The sequence below is a fragment of the Hippopotamus amphibius genome, chromosome 2 (genome assembly GCF_030028045.1).
Source record: "Hippopotamus amphibius kiboko isolate mHipAmp2 chromosome 2, mHipAmp2.hap2, whole genome shotgun sequence".
Lineage (NCBI taxonomy): Eukaryota > Metazoa > Chordata > Mammalia > Artiodactyla > Hippopotamidae > Hippopotamus > Hippopotamus amphibius.
In genome coordinates, this window is record NC_080187.1 from 18,577,839 (window position 1) to 18,592,573 (window position 14,735).

A 14,735-nucleotide genomic window follows, 5' to 3' on the forward strand; every position below is an offset into this window, starting at 1 on the left:
GGAACCTCAGACAAATTACTTACCTTCTATGTGCCCCAATATGTAGAATGGGAAATAATAATAATAATAATAATTTGCATTACAACTGTCATATGGAGTAACGAAGATGAAATACGTTAATATTTGTAGAGTGTCGAGCCCAGGGGAGGTTCTCAATGGATCCTATTACTATTCTGTCTCAATAATCATTCTGGCTGTTGGGTAGAGAATGGCTCAAAAATAGAAGAACCTGGTGATAGAATGTTGGAGATTTATGCAAAAGATGGTGTCCTATGCCCAGGAGGGCTTCTCTGTAGTTTGGGTCAGCTACCGTCATGGCCACTGGGACCTTCACTCTCCATCTCTCCACCATTGTCATCATCATCTCTTCTGTCCTCCTTTATTCCAGGCCTTCAAGAGTGCACTGATGAGCTCCTACTGGTGCTCAGGGAAGGGGGACGTGATTGATGACTGGTGCAGGTGTGACCTCAGCGCCTTCGATGCCAGTGGGCTCCCCAACTGCAGCCCCCTCCCGCAGCCGGTGTACGTATGTATGGCCCCCTTTTCCTCTGGCCAACCCTATCCATGGACTCATACTCCTGTCCTTCCAGCCTAGGCCATGACTTGCTTCTGTTCCTAGGGTGCTTCACCAGATGCCTGAAATCTTTGGGGGCCTATCTCCTTCTTTGAGAAAGCAGGGATCTTTAACAGAATGGAATCATGGCTCAGGGGTAGACACTTAGACTGCAGCCTGTGCTATTTTAATGGTGCCAAGCCTCCCATCATTACTTTCTTCACTCATCCATTTGGCAAGGGTTTACTGGGCGCTAACTACTGCTTTGACAGATGGTGTGTTGACCACTGGGTCTACTGAGATAAAGAAAGTGTAGGACCTTTTCTAAGAAACTTTATATTTTTCATTCATTCAACAAATACTTTTTGAACACCTGCTATGTGTCAGACATTGGGGAATTCATTACTGAGCAAGACAGGCACGGTCTGTGCACTTAGGGAGCTGACCGTTTAGCAAGGGGGCAGATGTCAACGCAAAAACAGGAAAGCATGATACCATTTAAACATTTAAATAATAAAAACATGAAAGAAAAACAAAGAGATGCTAGTGGAGAGAACAAAGAGGGGACGCTTTAGTTGGAGGAGACGGAGATAGTCTGGGAAGCCTCTCTGAGATGACCCAAATTACGGTCCAGGCAGCAAATGGCAACAGATGTGTTTCCGGAAAAAGAGCCCACAGGAAAGCCCTGACGTGGGAAATTCACCATTTGAGGGAGAAAAGGAAGGTCACCTTGACTGGGGGAATGTGATTAAGAGGGAGAGTGGTGTGAGGAGCAGAGGAGATCTGGGCAGGAGTCAATATAAAGCATCTGTTGTAAGACAGTCATTGAAGAGTTAGTGGGTGTAGTGGAAAGAGAGAAGGAATCTGGGCTGGGGACAAGCAAAGTCACTGTCATGGTTCTGTCCTGAGCTTGCTGTGTGACTTTGTGCAGATCATTCCCTTTTCTGGGCCTTGCTGTCACCTTCTGTGAAATGGGAGGATTGCACTTCCCTCTCTCAAAGGACCCTCCCAGTTCTCACCTTCAATCATTCTGTTATTTCATGTTTTATAAAAGGATTCCCCAGGATTCCTGCCCTCTGTGGGGGAGTATTGATTTAAGGATATTAAAGCATTGGCTGATGTACTGGGGGATTGAAGAGAATGGTAGAGAGGTTGGAAGATACAGTGTTTGAAGGCACTGCCAATTTAACTGACAATGAAGTATCACTGAGAATATAGTACAAATGGAAAGCTAATCAACTTTCTGTGAGCACATATTGTGTGCTTGGATTACTTTACTGGATTCCACATTGATCCTAAAAGGTGGCTCTCCTTATCACCGTTATGAACAAGGAAGCAGAGGCTGAAAGAGGAGTAATTAATAACCTAAGTCTAAAACAAGGGTTTGGTGGTGGGTTGAATCAGAATTTGAAGCCAGACTGAATCCTGTGCTTTTAATCTTGACACATGAAAACTTTCTAGGGGCCCAGACAGTACTGGCTGGCAAACAAACAACCTTCCCTGTCACCCCCTAGGCTACGGCTCTCCCCAACAGTAGAGCCATCCAGTACCGTGGTCTCCTTGGAGTGGGTAGATGTTCAGCCAGCTATTGGGACCAAGGTCTCCGACTATATTCTGCAGCACAAGAAAGTGGATGAATACACAGACACGGACCTCTACACAGGTAAGTAGAAAGTTCAAGACTTCCTCTTTTGTTGAGATGGTGTGACAGAGGAAGGAAACTGGGATTTTCTAAATACCTTTGGAGACTTGATGTCATCCGAACTGGGAAGGCATTGGGGAGTTTCATTGTTTGGTGTTTGTTACCTAGTGCCCACACCTGTGTGCTTTTTGGTATGATTTTCAGCAGGGGAAGGTAGTTAATTGTACTTGGAAAGAATTTCTGATTCTCTAAGTTGGATCCTCAAAGTCATATACTAAAGTGTTAGTTAATTAAAAAAAAAAAAAAGATTTGACCGTTTCTACTTGGGAAGGCCTACAGGTTACATTTTTGAAGGCCTTGATCTCTAAATATATTATCTCTGGGACTGAGATAAAGAAATTCAAGGAATTGCCTTTTCTAGTGAGATGTACTAAGATAGTTGTCTTTCGTGCTGGGAAAGAGGATTTGGAACTCCTTCAGACATACAAGAGAAGATGGGGAAAGTAGCTCTTAAGGAGTACTTTAAGTATACTTAAAGAGTGTACAAGGGACTGTGTCATCCTGGTGGTGGGTCTGCAGGGGTGGTCTGGCGTAGGGCAGGTGGGGAACCTGGGTCTGTGGGAGCTGGCTTTGAGGCTGGGCCATGAGGGCAGGCCTGGTTCTAGACTGTCAAGGACCTGGGACTATGGGAGCCAGTCTGATTCCAGACTGTGTTGTCAAAAGCCTGTGTTGGTGGTAGCTGACCTAGTGCTGGGCCCAGCCAGAAGCCAGGGTTCAAGGGTAGTTCACCTGGGGGTCTTTGGAGCTGGTAGGGTGGCTTGGGGGCCTGGATTCTTAGGAGCCCACTGGGAGCATGATGCCATGGAAGCTGGCAGGGACCCTGGAGACAGAAATTTGCTGGGATGAACCAGAGGCCTGGATTCACAAGAAGCCTTTTGGGAGCCTCCTACAGCCGTGGGAGCTGGCTCTAGAGTGCAAAGTGAAGTTGGTCTCACTTTTCTCTTCCCTTCCACGTGGACAGTTTCTCTCTCTGCACTGGGCTGCTCAGGCTTGGGGAAGAGGTTATGGGAGTAATGTGAATCTACCTTTCCAACCCTCCTCAAAGCATCTTTTATTTCTGTGTTTCACCCAGGTGCTATGATCCCTCACCTGGAAATCTTAGTTCTTGTGAAGGTATTTCTGTGCATGGACAGTTGTTTAAATTGAGTTTTCAGTTCAAACTGTTCCCACAATGCCGTGACTCAGATTGGTTCAAGTTGATTTTTTGGTTGAGCTGGTTAGAGGGGTGATGGGGGCGTTGGGAGTTGGGGGAGAGACAAGTGCTAAAAATTCTTATGCAGCCATTTTGCTAACATTAGTTTCTGAAAGATTACCAAGCTTGTTTTATAGATTAAATAGTGAATCCCAGAGAGGTCTTAAGTCCCACAATCAGTCTGTCCTAATTGCAGCATAATGCTTGTATCTTTATTTATTATACTTAATGGTAGAAGACTGAATGCTAGTTTGCTGTTTTGTTTTGTTTTAATTAGAAAAGGAATGTTGAATTCTCTGTGTCCATTGAAATGATCATAGTTTATGTTTCTTAGTTTGTTAATGTGGTAAATTATATTGAAAAAAAAAAAACCCTTGCATTCCTGGAATCAATTAATCCCACATGGTCATGATGCACTATCTTTTTTATAAATTGTCGGATTTGTGGTGTTAAAATTTTATTTATATTGTTGCATCCTTATTCATGAGGGATTTTGATCAGTAGTTTTCTTATAATGCTTGAGTCTGTTTTGCTGTCAGGATAATTCTGGCCTCAAAATTAATTGCAAAATATTTTCTCCTTTTTAGGTTTCTGAATGCGTTTGGGTAGAATTAGTAATGTATTTTTAAAAGTTGTTTGGTAGAATTCACAAGTGAAATAATCTTGGCTTGGAGCTTTTCTTGTAAGAAGGTTTTAATTACTAATTTAATTCTCTGATAGATATAGGACTATTCAGGTCATGTTTTTTTTTTTAAGTGATTTTGGTATCTTGTATGTTTCAAAGAATTTGTCCATTTCATGTAAGTTTTAAAATTTACTGGCAGGGCTTCCCTGGTGGTCCAGCAGTTAAGACTCTGTGTTCCTAATGCAGAGGGCCCGGGTTTGATCCCTGGTAGGGGAACTAGATCCCACATGCATGTTGCAACTAAGAGTTCGCATGCCGCAATTAAACATCCTGCATGCCACAAATAAGAGCCCTGCTACAACTAAATGATCCCACGTGCTGCAACTAAGACCCAGTGCAGCCAAATAAATAAATAAATATTTTTAAAAAATTTACTGGCAAAAAAATTGTTCATGATATTCTGTTATTTTTTAATATTTATGGAATTTATAGTGATAGTCTCATTCTTGATACTGGTAATTTCTCTCATCTCTCTTTTTTTCTTATCAATCTGGAAAGAGGGTTATGTAATTCACTTACCTTCTCAAAGAATCAGCTTTGATGTCACCTATTTTTGCTATTGTTTTCCATTTCATTGATTTCTACTATGATCTTTGTTATTTTTTTTCTTTGGCTTATTTTGAATTTAGTTTGTTCCTCTTTTTTTCCAGATTTTTAAGGTGGTAGCTGAAGTTGTTGATTTGAGATTTTTCTTGTAAGACAAGTATTTTCCCTAATTACTGCTTTTGTGGCTTACCACAGATTTTTGATAAATTGTGTTTTTGTTTTCATTCAGTTCAGAATACCTTCTAATTTCCCTTTTGTTTTCTTCTTTGACCCAAGGATGCTTTAGGTGCATGCTGCTTAATTTCCAAATGTTTAGGGAGTTTTCAGATATCTGTCTGTTATTGAATTTTAATTTGATGCTGCTATATCAGAGTATACACTTTTTATGACTTAAATCATTTCATTTCGTTTTTAATTTTTATTTTATGTTGGAGTATAGTTGATTAACAAAGTTGTGTTAGCTCCAGGTCTACAGCAAAGTGATTCAGGTATACATATTTTCAAGTTCTTTTCCCATTTAGGTTATTACAGAATATTGAGTAGGGTTCCCTGTGCTATACAGTAGTTGCTTGTTGGTTATCTATTTTAAATATAGCAGTGCGTACATGTGAATCCCAAACTCCCAATCTATCCCTCCTCCTGACCCTTCCCCCCGATGACCATAACTTTGTTCTCTAATTCTGTGAATCTGTTTCTATTTTGTAAATAAGTTCATTTGTATCATTTTTTTAGATTCCACATATGTGATATCACATGATATTTGTCTTTCTCTGACTGACTTCACTTAGTATGATAATCTCCAAGTCCATTCATGTTGCTGCAAATGCATTATTTCATTCTTTTTAATGGCTGAATAATATTCCATTGTATATATGTACCACATCTTCTTTATCCATTCCTCAGTCGATGGTCATTTAGGTTGCTTCCATATCTTGGTTACTGTAAATAGTGCTGCAGTGAACACTAAGGTGTATGTATCTTTTTGAATTATGGTTTTCTCCAGATATATGCCCAGGAGTGGGATTACTGGATCATTTTAAAGTTATTCAGACTGGTTTTATGGCACAGAATATGGTCTATCATTGTTTTCAGCATCCAGTTTAAAATCATGTATATTCTTCTATTTATGTATGAATTTTTCTATGAATGCCAGTTAGATCAAATTGGTTGATTATGTTGTTCAAGTCTTCTAAATCCTTTCTGATTTTCTGTCTCCTTGTTGTATCAGTACTTGAAAGAACGGTATTGAAACCTCTGATGATTATGGTGGATATATCTGTTTCTCCTTACAGTTCTATCAATTTTTACTTTATGCATTTTGAAGCTCTGTTATTAAGTGAATAAACCTTTAGAATTTTAATATCCTCTTGACGAATTGATCCCTTTATCATTGTAAAATGGTTGTCTGTATCCCTGTTACATTTTTTGCTACAAAATCTACTTTTTCTGATATTAATATAACTACCTCAGCTTTCTTCTGATTAGTGTTAGAATGAGCTACCATTTTTTATTGTTTTACTCGTATATTATTTGTGCCTTTATGTTTAAAGTGTGTTTCTTTTAGACAGCATGTTTTTAGGTCTTTATTTTTTTCTTTTCCTTTCTTTTTTTCTAAATCCAATCTGACGTTATCTTTAAATTAGGGTGTTTAGATCATTTATATTTAATACGATATTTTTGCAGTTAGGTTTAAGTTTATCATTTTTTGTTTGTTTTCTATTGTTCCACTTTGCTGTGTTTCCTTTCTTCTCTTTTTCTATATTTTTTTAGACTGAGCATATTTATTATTCCATTTTATTTCTTTTGTTGACTTATTAGTTATAACTCTTTTGTTAGTCTAGGATTACTTTAGGGCTTATATATTCACATTTAACATGTCATAGTGTGCCCTCAGGTGGTATTTTAATGCTTCATGTAGAGTATAGGAACCTTATATAGTGTACTTTTATTTCTCTCCTACAAGTCTTTATGCTGTATTTGTCATATATTTTACATATATATATGTTTCATAATTCATTGTTATTTACCTTAAAGAGTAAATTATCCTTTACATATATTTAATTAATAAAAATGGTTTTATGTGTTTACTCATGTGCTTACATTTTTGGTGTTCTTCATTCTTTCACATACATCCATATTTTCATCTGATTTCATTATCTTTCTGCCCGAAGGATATATTTTATTATTTCTTATATGTCAGGTCTGTTAATGATGAATTCATTCTGTTTGTGCTTTTGTAAGCTATTATTTCTGGGTACAGTATTCTACATTGACACATTTTTCTTTTAGTAATTTAAAGATGTTGCTCCTGTGTCTTGTTTACATTATTTGCATTGAGAAATCTGTCTTTATTTCTATTTTTTGTTCCCTGTATAAACATACTTCCCTCCTCCTCTGGCTGCTTCTAAGATATTCTCTTTCTTACTGGTTTTGAGCAATTTATTATTTATTGTGTTTAAGGTTTGTTAAGCTTCTTTGATCTGTGGGTTTACGGTTTTATCCCATCTGGAAAATTGGAGGTCATTATTTTTCTTTCCATCTTTTTTCTCCTTCAGTAACTCTAATAATATGTGTATTCAGCTACTTGAAATTGTTGTTTATCTCACTTGTGCTCTTTTAATTTTTAAAAATTATTTCTTTTTTTTTTGTTTAATTTTGTTTCATTTTCATTCAATGCAGATGTGCATTGTCATGTAAGATCACAACGCCCTTGGATAGCAGTCCTCTGCATTTAATCCGAAGTTTAGGCTTCAGCTCTCCAATAAGCATCTCATTGTAACGAGCACTGTTGATTGTTGAACTTTTTTCCTGATAATATTCCAATACTGGCCCTTGAGAATCCCACAAAACTGTAAGCATCAATTTTCCAGGTGATGGTTGACTTTTGAACTTTTTCTTGGTTGGCAATTGAGGATGTTTCCACTGCACACTCTACCATTTACTCTCAGGCTCATAGTGATGAATCCATGTCTTGTCAGCAGTAACAATTCTCTTTAAGAAACTTTCACCTTCCTTAGAGTATAGATCCAAATTTTGTTTGCAGATATCCAAACACTTCAGTTTATGCTCTTCTATGTGTTTTTTCTGTACCCATCTCGCACAAACTTTTCGAAACCTAAGTCTGTTGTGAATTACTTCGTTTTGAGGTGTTAAAACATTCTCTATAGTCCTGATCTTGCTCCATCAGACTTTCACCTGTTTGGTCCCCTGAAAGCAGCCCTATGAGGACGAAGATTCGCTTCTGATGAAGAAGTGAAGACAGCAGTGCATTCGTGGCTCGCAGCTCAGCCTAAAACATTTTTAATGAGGGAATATGAAAGCTTGTTGACAGATGGACAGAGTGTATTGAAAAGCAAGGAGATTATGTTGAAAAATGATGTATTTGTCTTTTCTAAAAGTTAATGAGTATAAATTCTGCAGCAGAGTGAGGATAATTTTTGACTCACCCTCATGATCTACTGTTAATCTATGCATTGATTTTTTTTTTTTTTTTTTAACTCAGACATTGTAGTTTTCATCTTAGGAAGTTCAGTTTGGATCTGGCTAGTATATGGCATGTCTTAACGTTTTTGATGTATGGAATAGAGTTATAATAATGGTTTTGATGTCCTTGTTTCCTAATTCTAACATCTGTGTCCATTCTGGGTCAGTTTAAATGGATTGATTTTCTCTCCTCATTATGTGTTGCATTTCCTTCTTCTTTGCATGGCAGTTAATTTTTGATTGAATTCCAGACATTGTGATATTTGCCTTGCTGGGTGCTGGATATTTTTGTATTCTTATAAATATTTTTGAACTCTATTCGGGGGCACAGTTAAGTTACTTGGAAACAGTTTAATTCTTTTGGATCTTGCTTTTAAGTTTTGGTAGATGGAACCAGAGCAGTGTTTAGTCTAGGGCTAATTATTCCCTGTGGAGGCAAGACCCTTCTATATGTTCTACACAGTGGCCCATGAATTATGAAATTTTCCAGTGTGACTAGGAGGAATAGGCACTATTTCTGGCCCCTCTATGAGCAATGGGCATTGTTCTAACTAATCCTCTTGGGTTGGTAGGCTCCTTACATCCATCCATCAACCAGTAATCTGCTGAGTATTGAAAGGGGACCCTACACAGATCTCTTCAATTTTCTCTCTGTACAGCTCTCTTCTCTCCATTACTCTAGCCTATAAACTCTAATTACTTTGGTCTCTCTGAACTAAGAACTCTGTCTTCTCAATTTAGGGAATCTGCCAGGTATCTCCCTGCAGTGACCTAGGAACTCTCTAAAGGCAGGAATCTGGGGGAATTGTAGGGCTCACAGAATTTGTTTTCCATACTTTAAGATCTCTGTCCTCCGTTGCCAGATTTCCAGTTTGAAAACTTGTTTTATGTTCTTTTTAAAAAAATAAAAAAAAAAAGCACTCAATGTTTCAGGTAATAGGGTAAATAAATCTAGTCTCTGTTTCTCCATCTAGTCCAGAAATGGAAATCCAAGATTCTTCCTTCTGACTGTCCAGGAACCAGTGCTCTGATACAAGAGTTCCTTTTTCTGATAGAGATAAAACTTTTTAGTTACATGGTCTGGGGGCACCCCATAGAGATATCACACCTTCTTCTTCCTGCTGCTGTTCAGAAGTTTGAAGATAATGACATACCTGCCACCATCTTTACAGGTCCTTCTTATTCTTCCTTGTGCTACTTGACTTTAATTCTCTGCACCAAACAATTCTTGAATTTTTCAGTGGACAATGGGCTTTAAAGAAGCAAGATAATGACTTATGTCTTTATAATTTGGTATCCTTCCACAGTGCCTGACATACATGGATGTTCAGCGTTCACTGAATTGAATTGTATGTGGGTAGGCACATACATGTCTCAACTTTTCAAGTCTGATGTTAATTCCTTGAGTGCTGTGTGGTCTTATGAGGTCTTACGTAGTCCTAGAGACTAGCTGAGTTCATAGAGAACCTTCTAAAATCTGTCATGATTAATCGATGCTGTAGATGATTAGCAGTGGATATCTGAAGCAAAAACCTCAGCTCTTTGCTTCTGTGCCACTTTTACCATGTCTCAGCAATGCCAAAAGTGAACTTGGACCAAATTTGAAAATTCCGGTCTAGTTTATTGAGCTTTGTCTTAGAGGATACAAGCCTAATAATTAAGGAGCGTGGGCTTTTTATGTTTTTTGTTTTTTTTTAAATCTGGCCTCTGCTTTCAGTTTCCACCACTTCTCACTGAGAAATCCAGGGCCAGTCAGTATCCTTTATGGATCTCAGTTTCCATGTCTATGGAATGGGGAAAAATAACACCTATTTCATTAGCTACTTTGAGGGTCACACGTAGCACAGTTCTTGGGACATGGTTAAGTACTAATAGATTCTAGTCGGTTCTAATTTCTATGAATTTAAAAAAAGAAGAAGAAAGGAAAATTCTATGTTGGGAAGAAAACAAACAAATAATAAAATAAGGTTTAAGACTTGTTTTGTTAGAGAGTTAGGATTACTCACACATTTGGCCAGGTGAAGCCAGAACAAGGAAATGAGGGCTTTCTCTTTGATCTCTCTGGATTTTTGCTGGCAGCCGAGTCCAGTGCTGTAATTGTTTATTTATTCACAAGCTCACACATGCGTGTGCACAGATATACATGCATACACACATTCTTTCTCTCTCCTTCTCTCTCCCTCTCTCTCTCTCACACACACACACGCACGCACACACGCACACGCTTTATGACTGCCATCTGTTCAACACCCTTTTGAACTAGCTGTTGAAATGCTCACTCTCCCTCCCTGTCTCCTTCTCCTGCCCCCCACCCCTGGTTTTGGCGCCCTCTTTGTTTCCTTCGTTTCCTTCAGAGAAACCATTGCTCTGTCGGTCCTGGGACTCTATTAGGAAAGCCAAGTATAACTAGCCTCCTGTTCCAGTTGTTTTGAGCAGAGACGGGGCTTGTTTTGGGGGGTGGCTGAATTCCCCGCACGCTAATCTGTCATCGATATTAAAAACAGACGTCTGGTTCTCCCGCGTGGCCTCATCAGAGCAATTGGCATAGGTTTCAGCCTCTTGGGCAGCGGTAGATGCAGGGGGGTGGGAATAAGAAGGCGGGCTGAAGCACAAGCAGATTTAATGAATCCAAATCCCATGTTTGACCTACGGAGAAAAAGGCTGAAGAAGGCGGGAGGAGGGCTTGTCCAGAGGTTACAAACGTGAGTTAGTGGGAGAGTCAGTGCTAGAACAGGGGCTATGGTTTCTTTACCCGCTCTCCCTGCCAAGTCCAAACATCTTTCCACCAGTGAGATTACCTCTGGTGTGCTTTGCTCTTATCGAGAATAAACCAAGGAGCAGATGGAAACTAGGGGGTATAGGGTGTCTGTGTGTCTGGACAGGATGGAGTATCTAGACACCTGATGGCAGCTGGGGGGCTCTGACTTTATAGAGAATGTAGCCCTTCAGACTCTCTGCTTCTTTGTCATACATGCTAGCTTCTGCAAATCCCAAAACTTTAGAGTAGCAGGACCTTAAGCAGTGAGTCCAACTACCTCACTGTAAGGATCAGAAAAGGAAAGACAAGTAGGGGATGGGTCTCGCCCAACGTCATAACCTCCCACCACACTCCCCTGCATTTTCTTTGGTTATCTGCTGGAATATTTTTTAACCAGAGATTTTCTCTCTCACCGTGGGATTCCCAGCTCCAGCTTTTGGTTTTGGTTCAGGGCTGGAAGGCCAGCTGGCTCTGTTGGCCTCCACACGAGGCAGCAGGCCCTGTCCACCATCCCCCACATCTCCTCACGAAAGGCAGCAACATCTGGAGCTGGTCAGTGCCTCTTTCTGTCCTGGCATCTGGGAGCCCGGTGGGCTGCTCCCAGCTGGTCAGCAGCAGGCTCTCCTCCTGCCAGCTCTCAAATCTTATCTCTGTGTCTTCCTTTCTCTATCCTCTCTCTCTCTCTCTGCTTCCTTCATTCCTTTTTCTCCCCCCTCTTTACATGTGTCCCTCTTGACATCTCTCTGTCTCCTCTTTTGTCATTTTTACTTCATCACCTTCTGCCTGTGTCTCAGCCTATCTTTTCCTGTCTTTATCTCTTCAAGCTGCTTAGGCATGAGCTGCTCATCTAGATGCATCCAGATCTGGGTCAAGAATAATGTCCTAAACAGTCAGAAGACATCTCTGTCCATCCCCAACCCCATTCTCTATCCCCTCCCTCCCTGTTTCCATTAAATCTAATCTACGACTTAATGAAAGGACACTCCCCACACCCTCTCCCTGCACATAAACCATCCCATCTGAGACCTTAGACTGATGACCTTCTTAAATGAAGGGGAGCAGTTATGGGGTCGAGTTTGTGTGGGGAATAACAAGGCAAAGGACACCAAGGCCCCACTTCCCCCAGTAGCTGAGACAACGGTGGCAGCAGCGGCTGTGAAGGGGAGATTATATCGGAGCTGTTTATGAAATTCCGTGGAAATTACTCATAGCTCCTCAAGCAGTGCAGGCTGTGGCTGAGCCATACTCTTTGTCTGAGAGGCTAGAGGGGCCCTCGCCCGCCTGCTGTCTGCCTGCCCTGGACCAGCTTGAGGGAGGTGATGTCATTGGAGACCGGGCCCCACTCCCTCAGCTAGAGTGGAGGGGGTGAGGGAAATATGTTTTACAGGGTGAGGTACAAACCGACATGACTGCAAACATCTGGAACTGATCTCAGGTCCTCAGAAAATGTTTCTGTCACTCCAGCTGCTCTTTGGGTGAGAGGTTTCTAAAGTTAAGGGCCTCCAAAGGGAAAAGGTACTTGGAGGATCTTAATTCTCTCCATTCCCCCATGCCACCCAGCCTGCCTTCTATATCACAGAGTGGTTGTTTTTTTTTTTTTTTTAAACAGTTCACAAAGCACATTCATTTGTTTCATTTGTGTATATGAAGCTCTTACTGTGGTCCAGACACTGCAGGGCGTGCTGGGTGTGGAATAGGAGCAAGATAGGCATGATTCCTGCCCTCATGGCATTTATAAGTCCACTAAGAGATAAACACAATTTAGCAAGAAATTACCCTAAAGCAGGGTAGGTGATGAGACAATTCAGATACTGTAAGAGCACAGATTAGAGTCTTCTAACAGTCTAGTGTTGTCAGTAAAGGCTACCCGGAGGAAGTGAGGCAGTTGTTCAAGAATCTGGTCCCATTAATTAATCATACGGGTCAAACCTCCCTTAAGACTATCAGCCCCCCAAGTGGAGCTCACCCTCTGGCCGAAAAGACTGATCTTTAGGTTTCCCTTTCGCCCTGTTACCGCCTGTCACCATGCTTGACCTACGTAGCAGCTGCCCATTATATATGCCAAGAGAAGAAAAGTTAGCTTTCCCTCTGTACTCTCCAGAACCTCCTTCCAGGCCAGGGAAGAATTATGGTAGGTAGGGGTCTACCTCCCATCCAAAGGCTTTGTCAGGATTAAATCCATCCTGCATTAGGACCCTGAAATGCCTTCATTCCCCAAAAGATCAAGTCAGATAGAATCCAGCTTTCATCTTCTTGCCTCAACTGGAACTGATTCTCTAAGTATCACAGCTGCTGGTCTGGAGCTTTCTCTCCATCTATGCTCTTGTCCTCACAGTAGATGTGTTCAAGTCTTCCAGGGTTCCCTGCCCTGCAACTCAGTCTCTCACCTCCTTATACTGCTCATCTCCAGTGGACTTTCCTCTGGTCCACCTCAGCCACCTACTACTAGTTCACACCCTGGAGTTATCCTCATGTGATGATATCCCATCAAAAATCATTATCCCCAATAACCCACTCTCAGACCATTATCTTTTATCCTGTCCTTTTTTTGATCTCTCACTCCTACCATGTCTGTCTTTTAACTCAATATGATTCTCTGTTCCTAGGTATCACTCCCCTATCTCCATCTATCAGTTCCAACTTTTCTTTAAGTTATCTCCCTATCCCTGTGAAATGGACCCAATGTTTATGTCCCCTAAAATTCATATGTTAAAATCCTAACCCCCAGGGTGATGGTATTAAGAGGTGGGGCACTTGGGCCTTGATAAGGCCATGAGGTCAGGGCCTTCATGAATTGGATCAGTGCCCTTTTAAAAGACACCCCAGAGAAACCCCTCACTCTTTCACCATGTGAAGTTACAGTGAAAAGAAGGCCATCTATGAGGATGTGGACCCAAAGTCTGTTGATATCTTGGGCTTTCCAGCCTCTAGAACTGTGAGAAATACATTTCTGTTGCTTATAAGCTACCCATCTATGGTGTTTTGTTGTAGCAACCTGGAAGGACTGAGACGCCATGTAGAGTTCATGGCTCATGTTTTAATTACTGTTCTCAACCACCTCCTGATCTCTCTTGCCTTTCTGTTCTTCCATTGCCTTGCTTGGCCAAACCCCTACACTGGATGCACACAGCAGTTTCTCATCTTCTCCTCTGCTAGTACATACATAAAACAGCTAGAGAAAAGCACACAGTTGAGAATATTTGGCACCGATATATCATCAGTCACCAATATCAACGGGGCTCTTCATGTTACCAGGCAATTCTACTAGACTTCTCCTATGAATTTACTTTCTCATTCACCATCCTTCAACTCGTGACACCTTATCCTTCCCCCTCTCTCAGCAAATGATCTTGTCTCCTCATTTGCAGAGAAAATAGTATAGGGAGTAGGTAAACTTCCCTCCTTAACTGTTTTAAATCTGTGTGCTTCTTTCTGTATATTCTTCCCCTTCCCTCCTGATACAATGTAGGAGGTACCCTTCTTCCTCTATAAACTTAATTCTTCTGTTGCACTGTTTCCTGTACCCTGCTTAATTCCTAGGAAACTTGGCCTATCAATTGTCTCCCTATATTCGATGCTTCCAATCTTTCCTTCTTTAGTAGATTATTTTTACCGTCATTTAAATGTACTCATATGTTTTTCTTTAAAAAAAAAAAAAGCATTCCACCTGCACTAGCATAACTATCTCACTCCTCTTCTTTATAAACACACTTGTGAAAGTAGAGACTGCAGTGGCTGAGTCCATTTCTTCACTTTCTACTCATTCCTTAACTCCCTCCACTGTCTCCTGCTACTTCCAACATCTGTAACTTCCAT

The 14,735-nt window shown here is 40.7% G+C and overlaps 1 protein-coding gene across 4 annotated transcripts in view; it reads left to right on the forward strand.

Annotated features, from left to right (window-relative positions):
• Positions 1-14,735, forward strand: part of ASTN2 (astrotactin 2) — an 887,719-nt gene that overhangs the window by 724,186 nt on the left and 148,798 nt on the right. For all 4 annotated transcript variants that reach the window (XM_057724291.1, XM_057724290.1, XM_057724292.1 and 1 more), the window contains 2 exons: positions 389-522; positions 2,068-2,216. In XM_057724291.1, the coding sequence (XP_057580274.1) occupies positions 389-522; positions 2,068-2,216 (283 nt within the window). The remainder of the gene's footprint in view (positions 1-388; positions 523-2,067; positions 2,217-14,735) is intronic.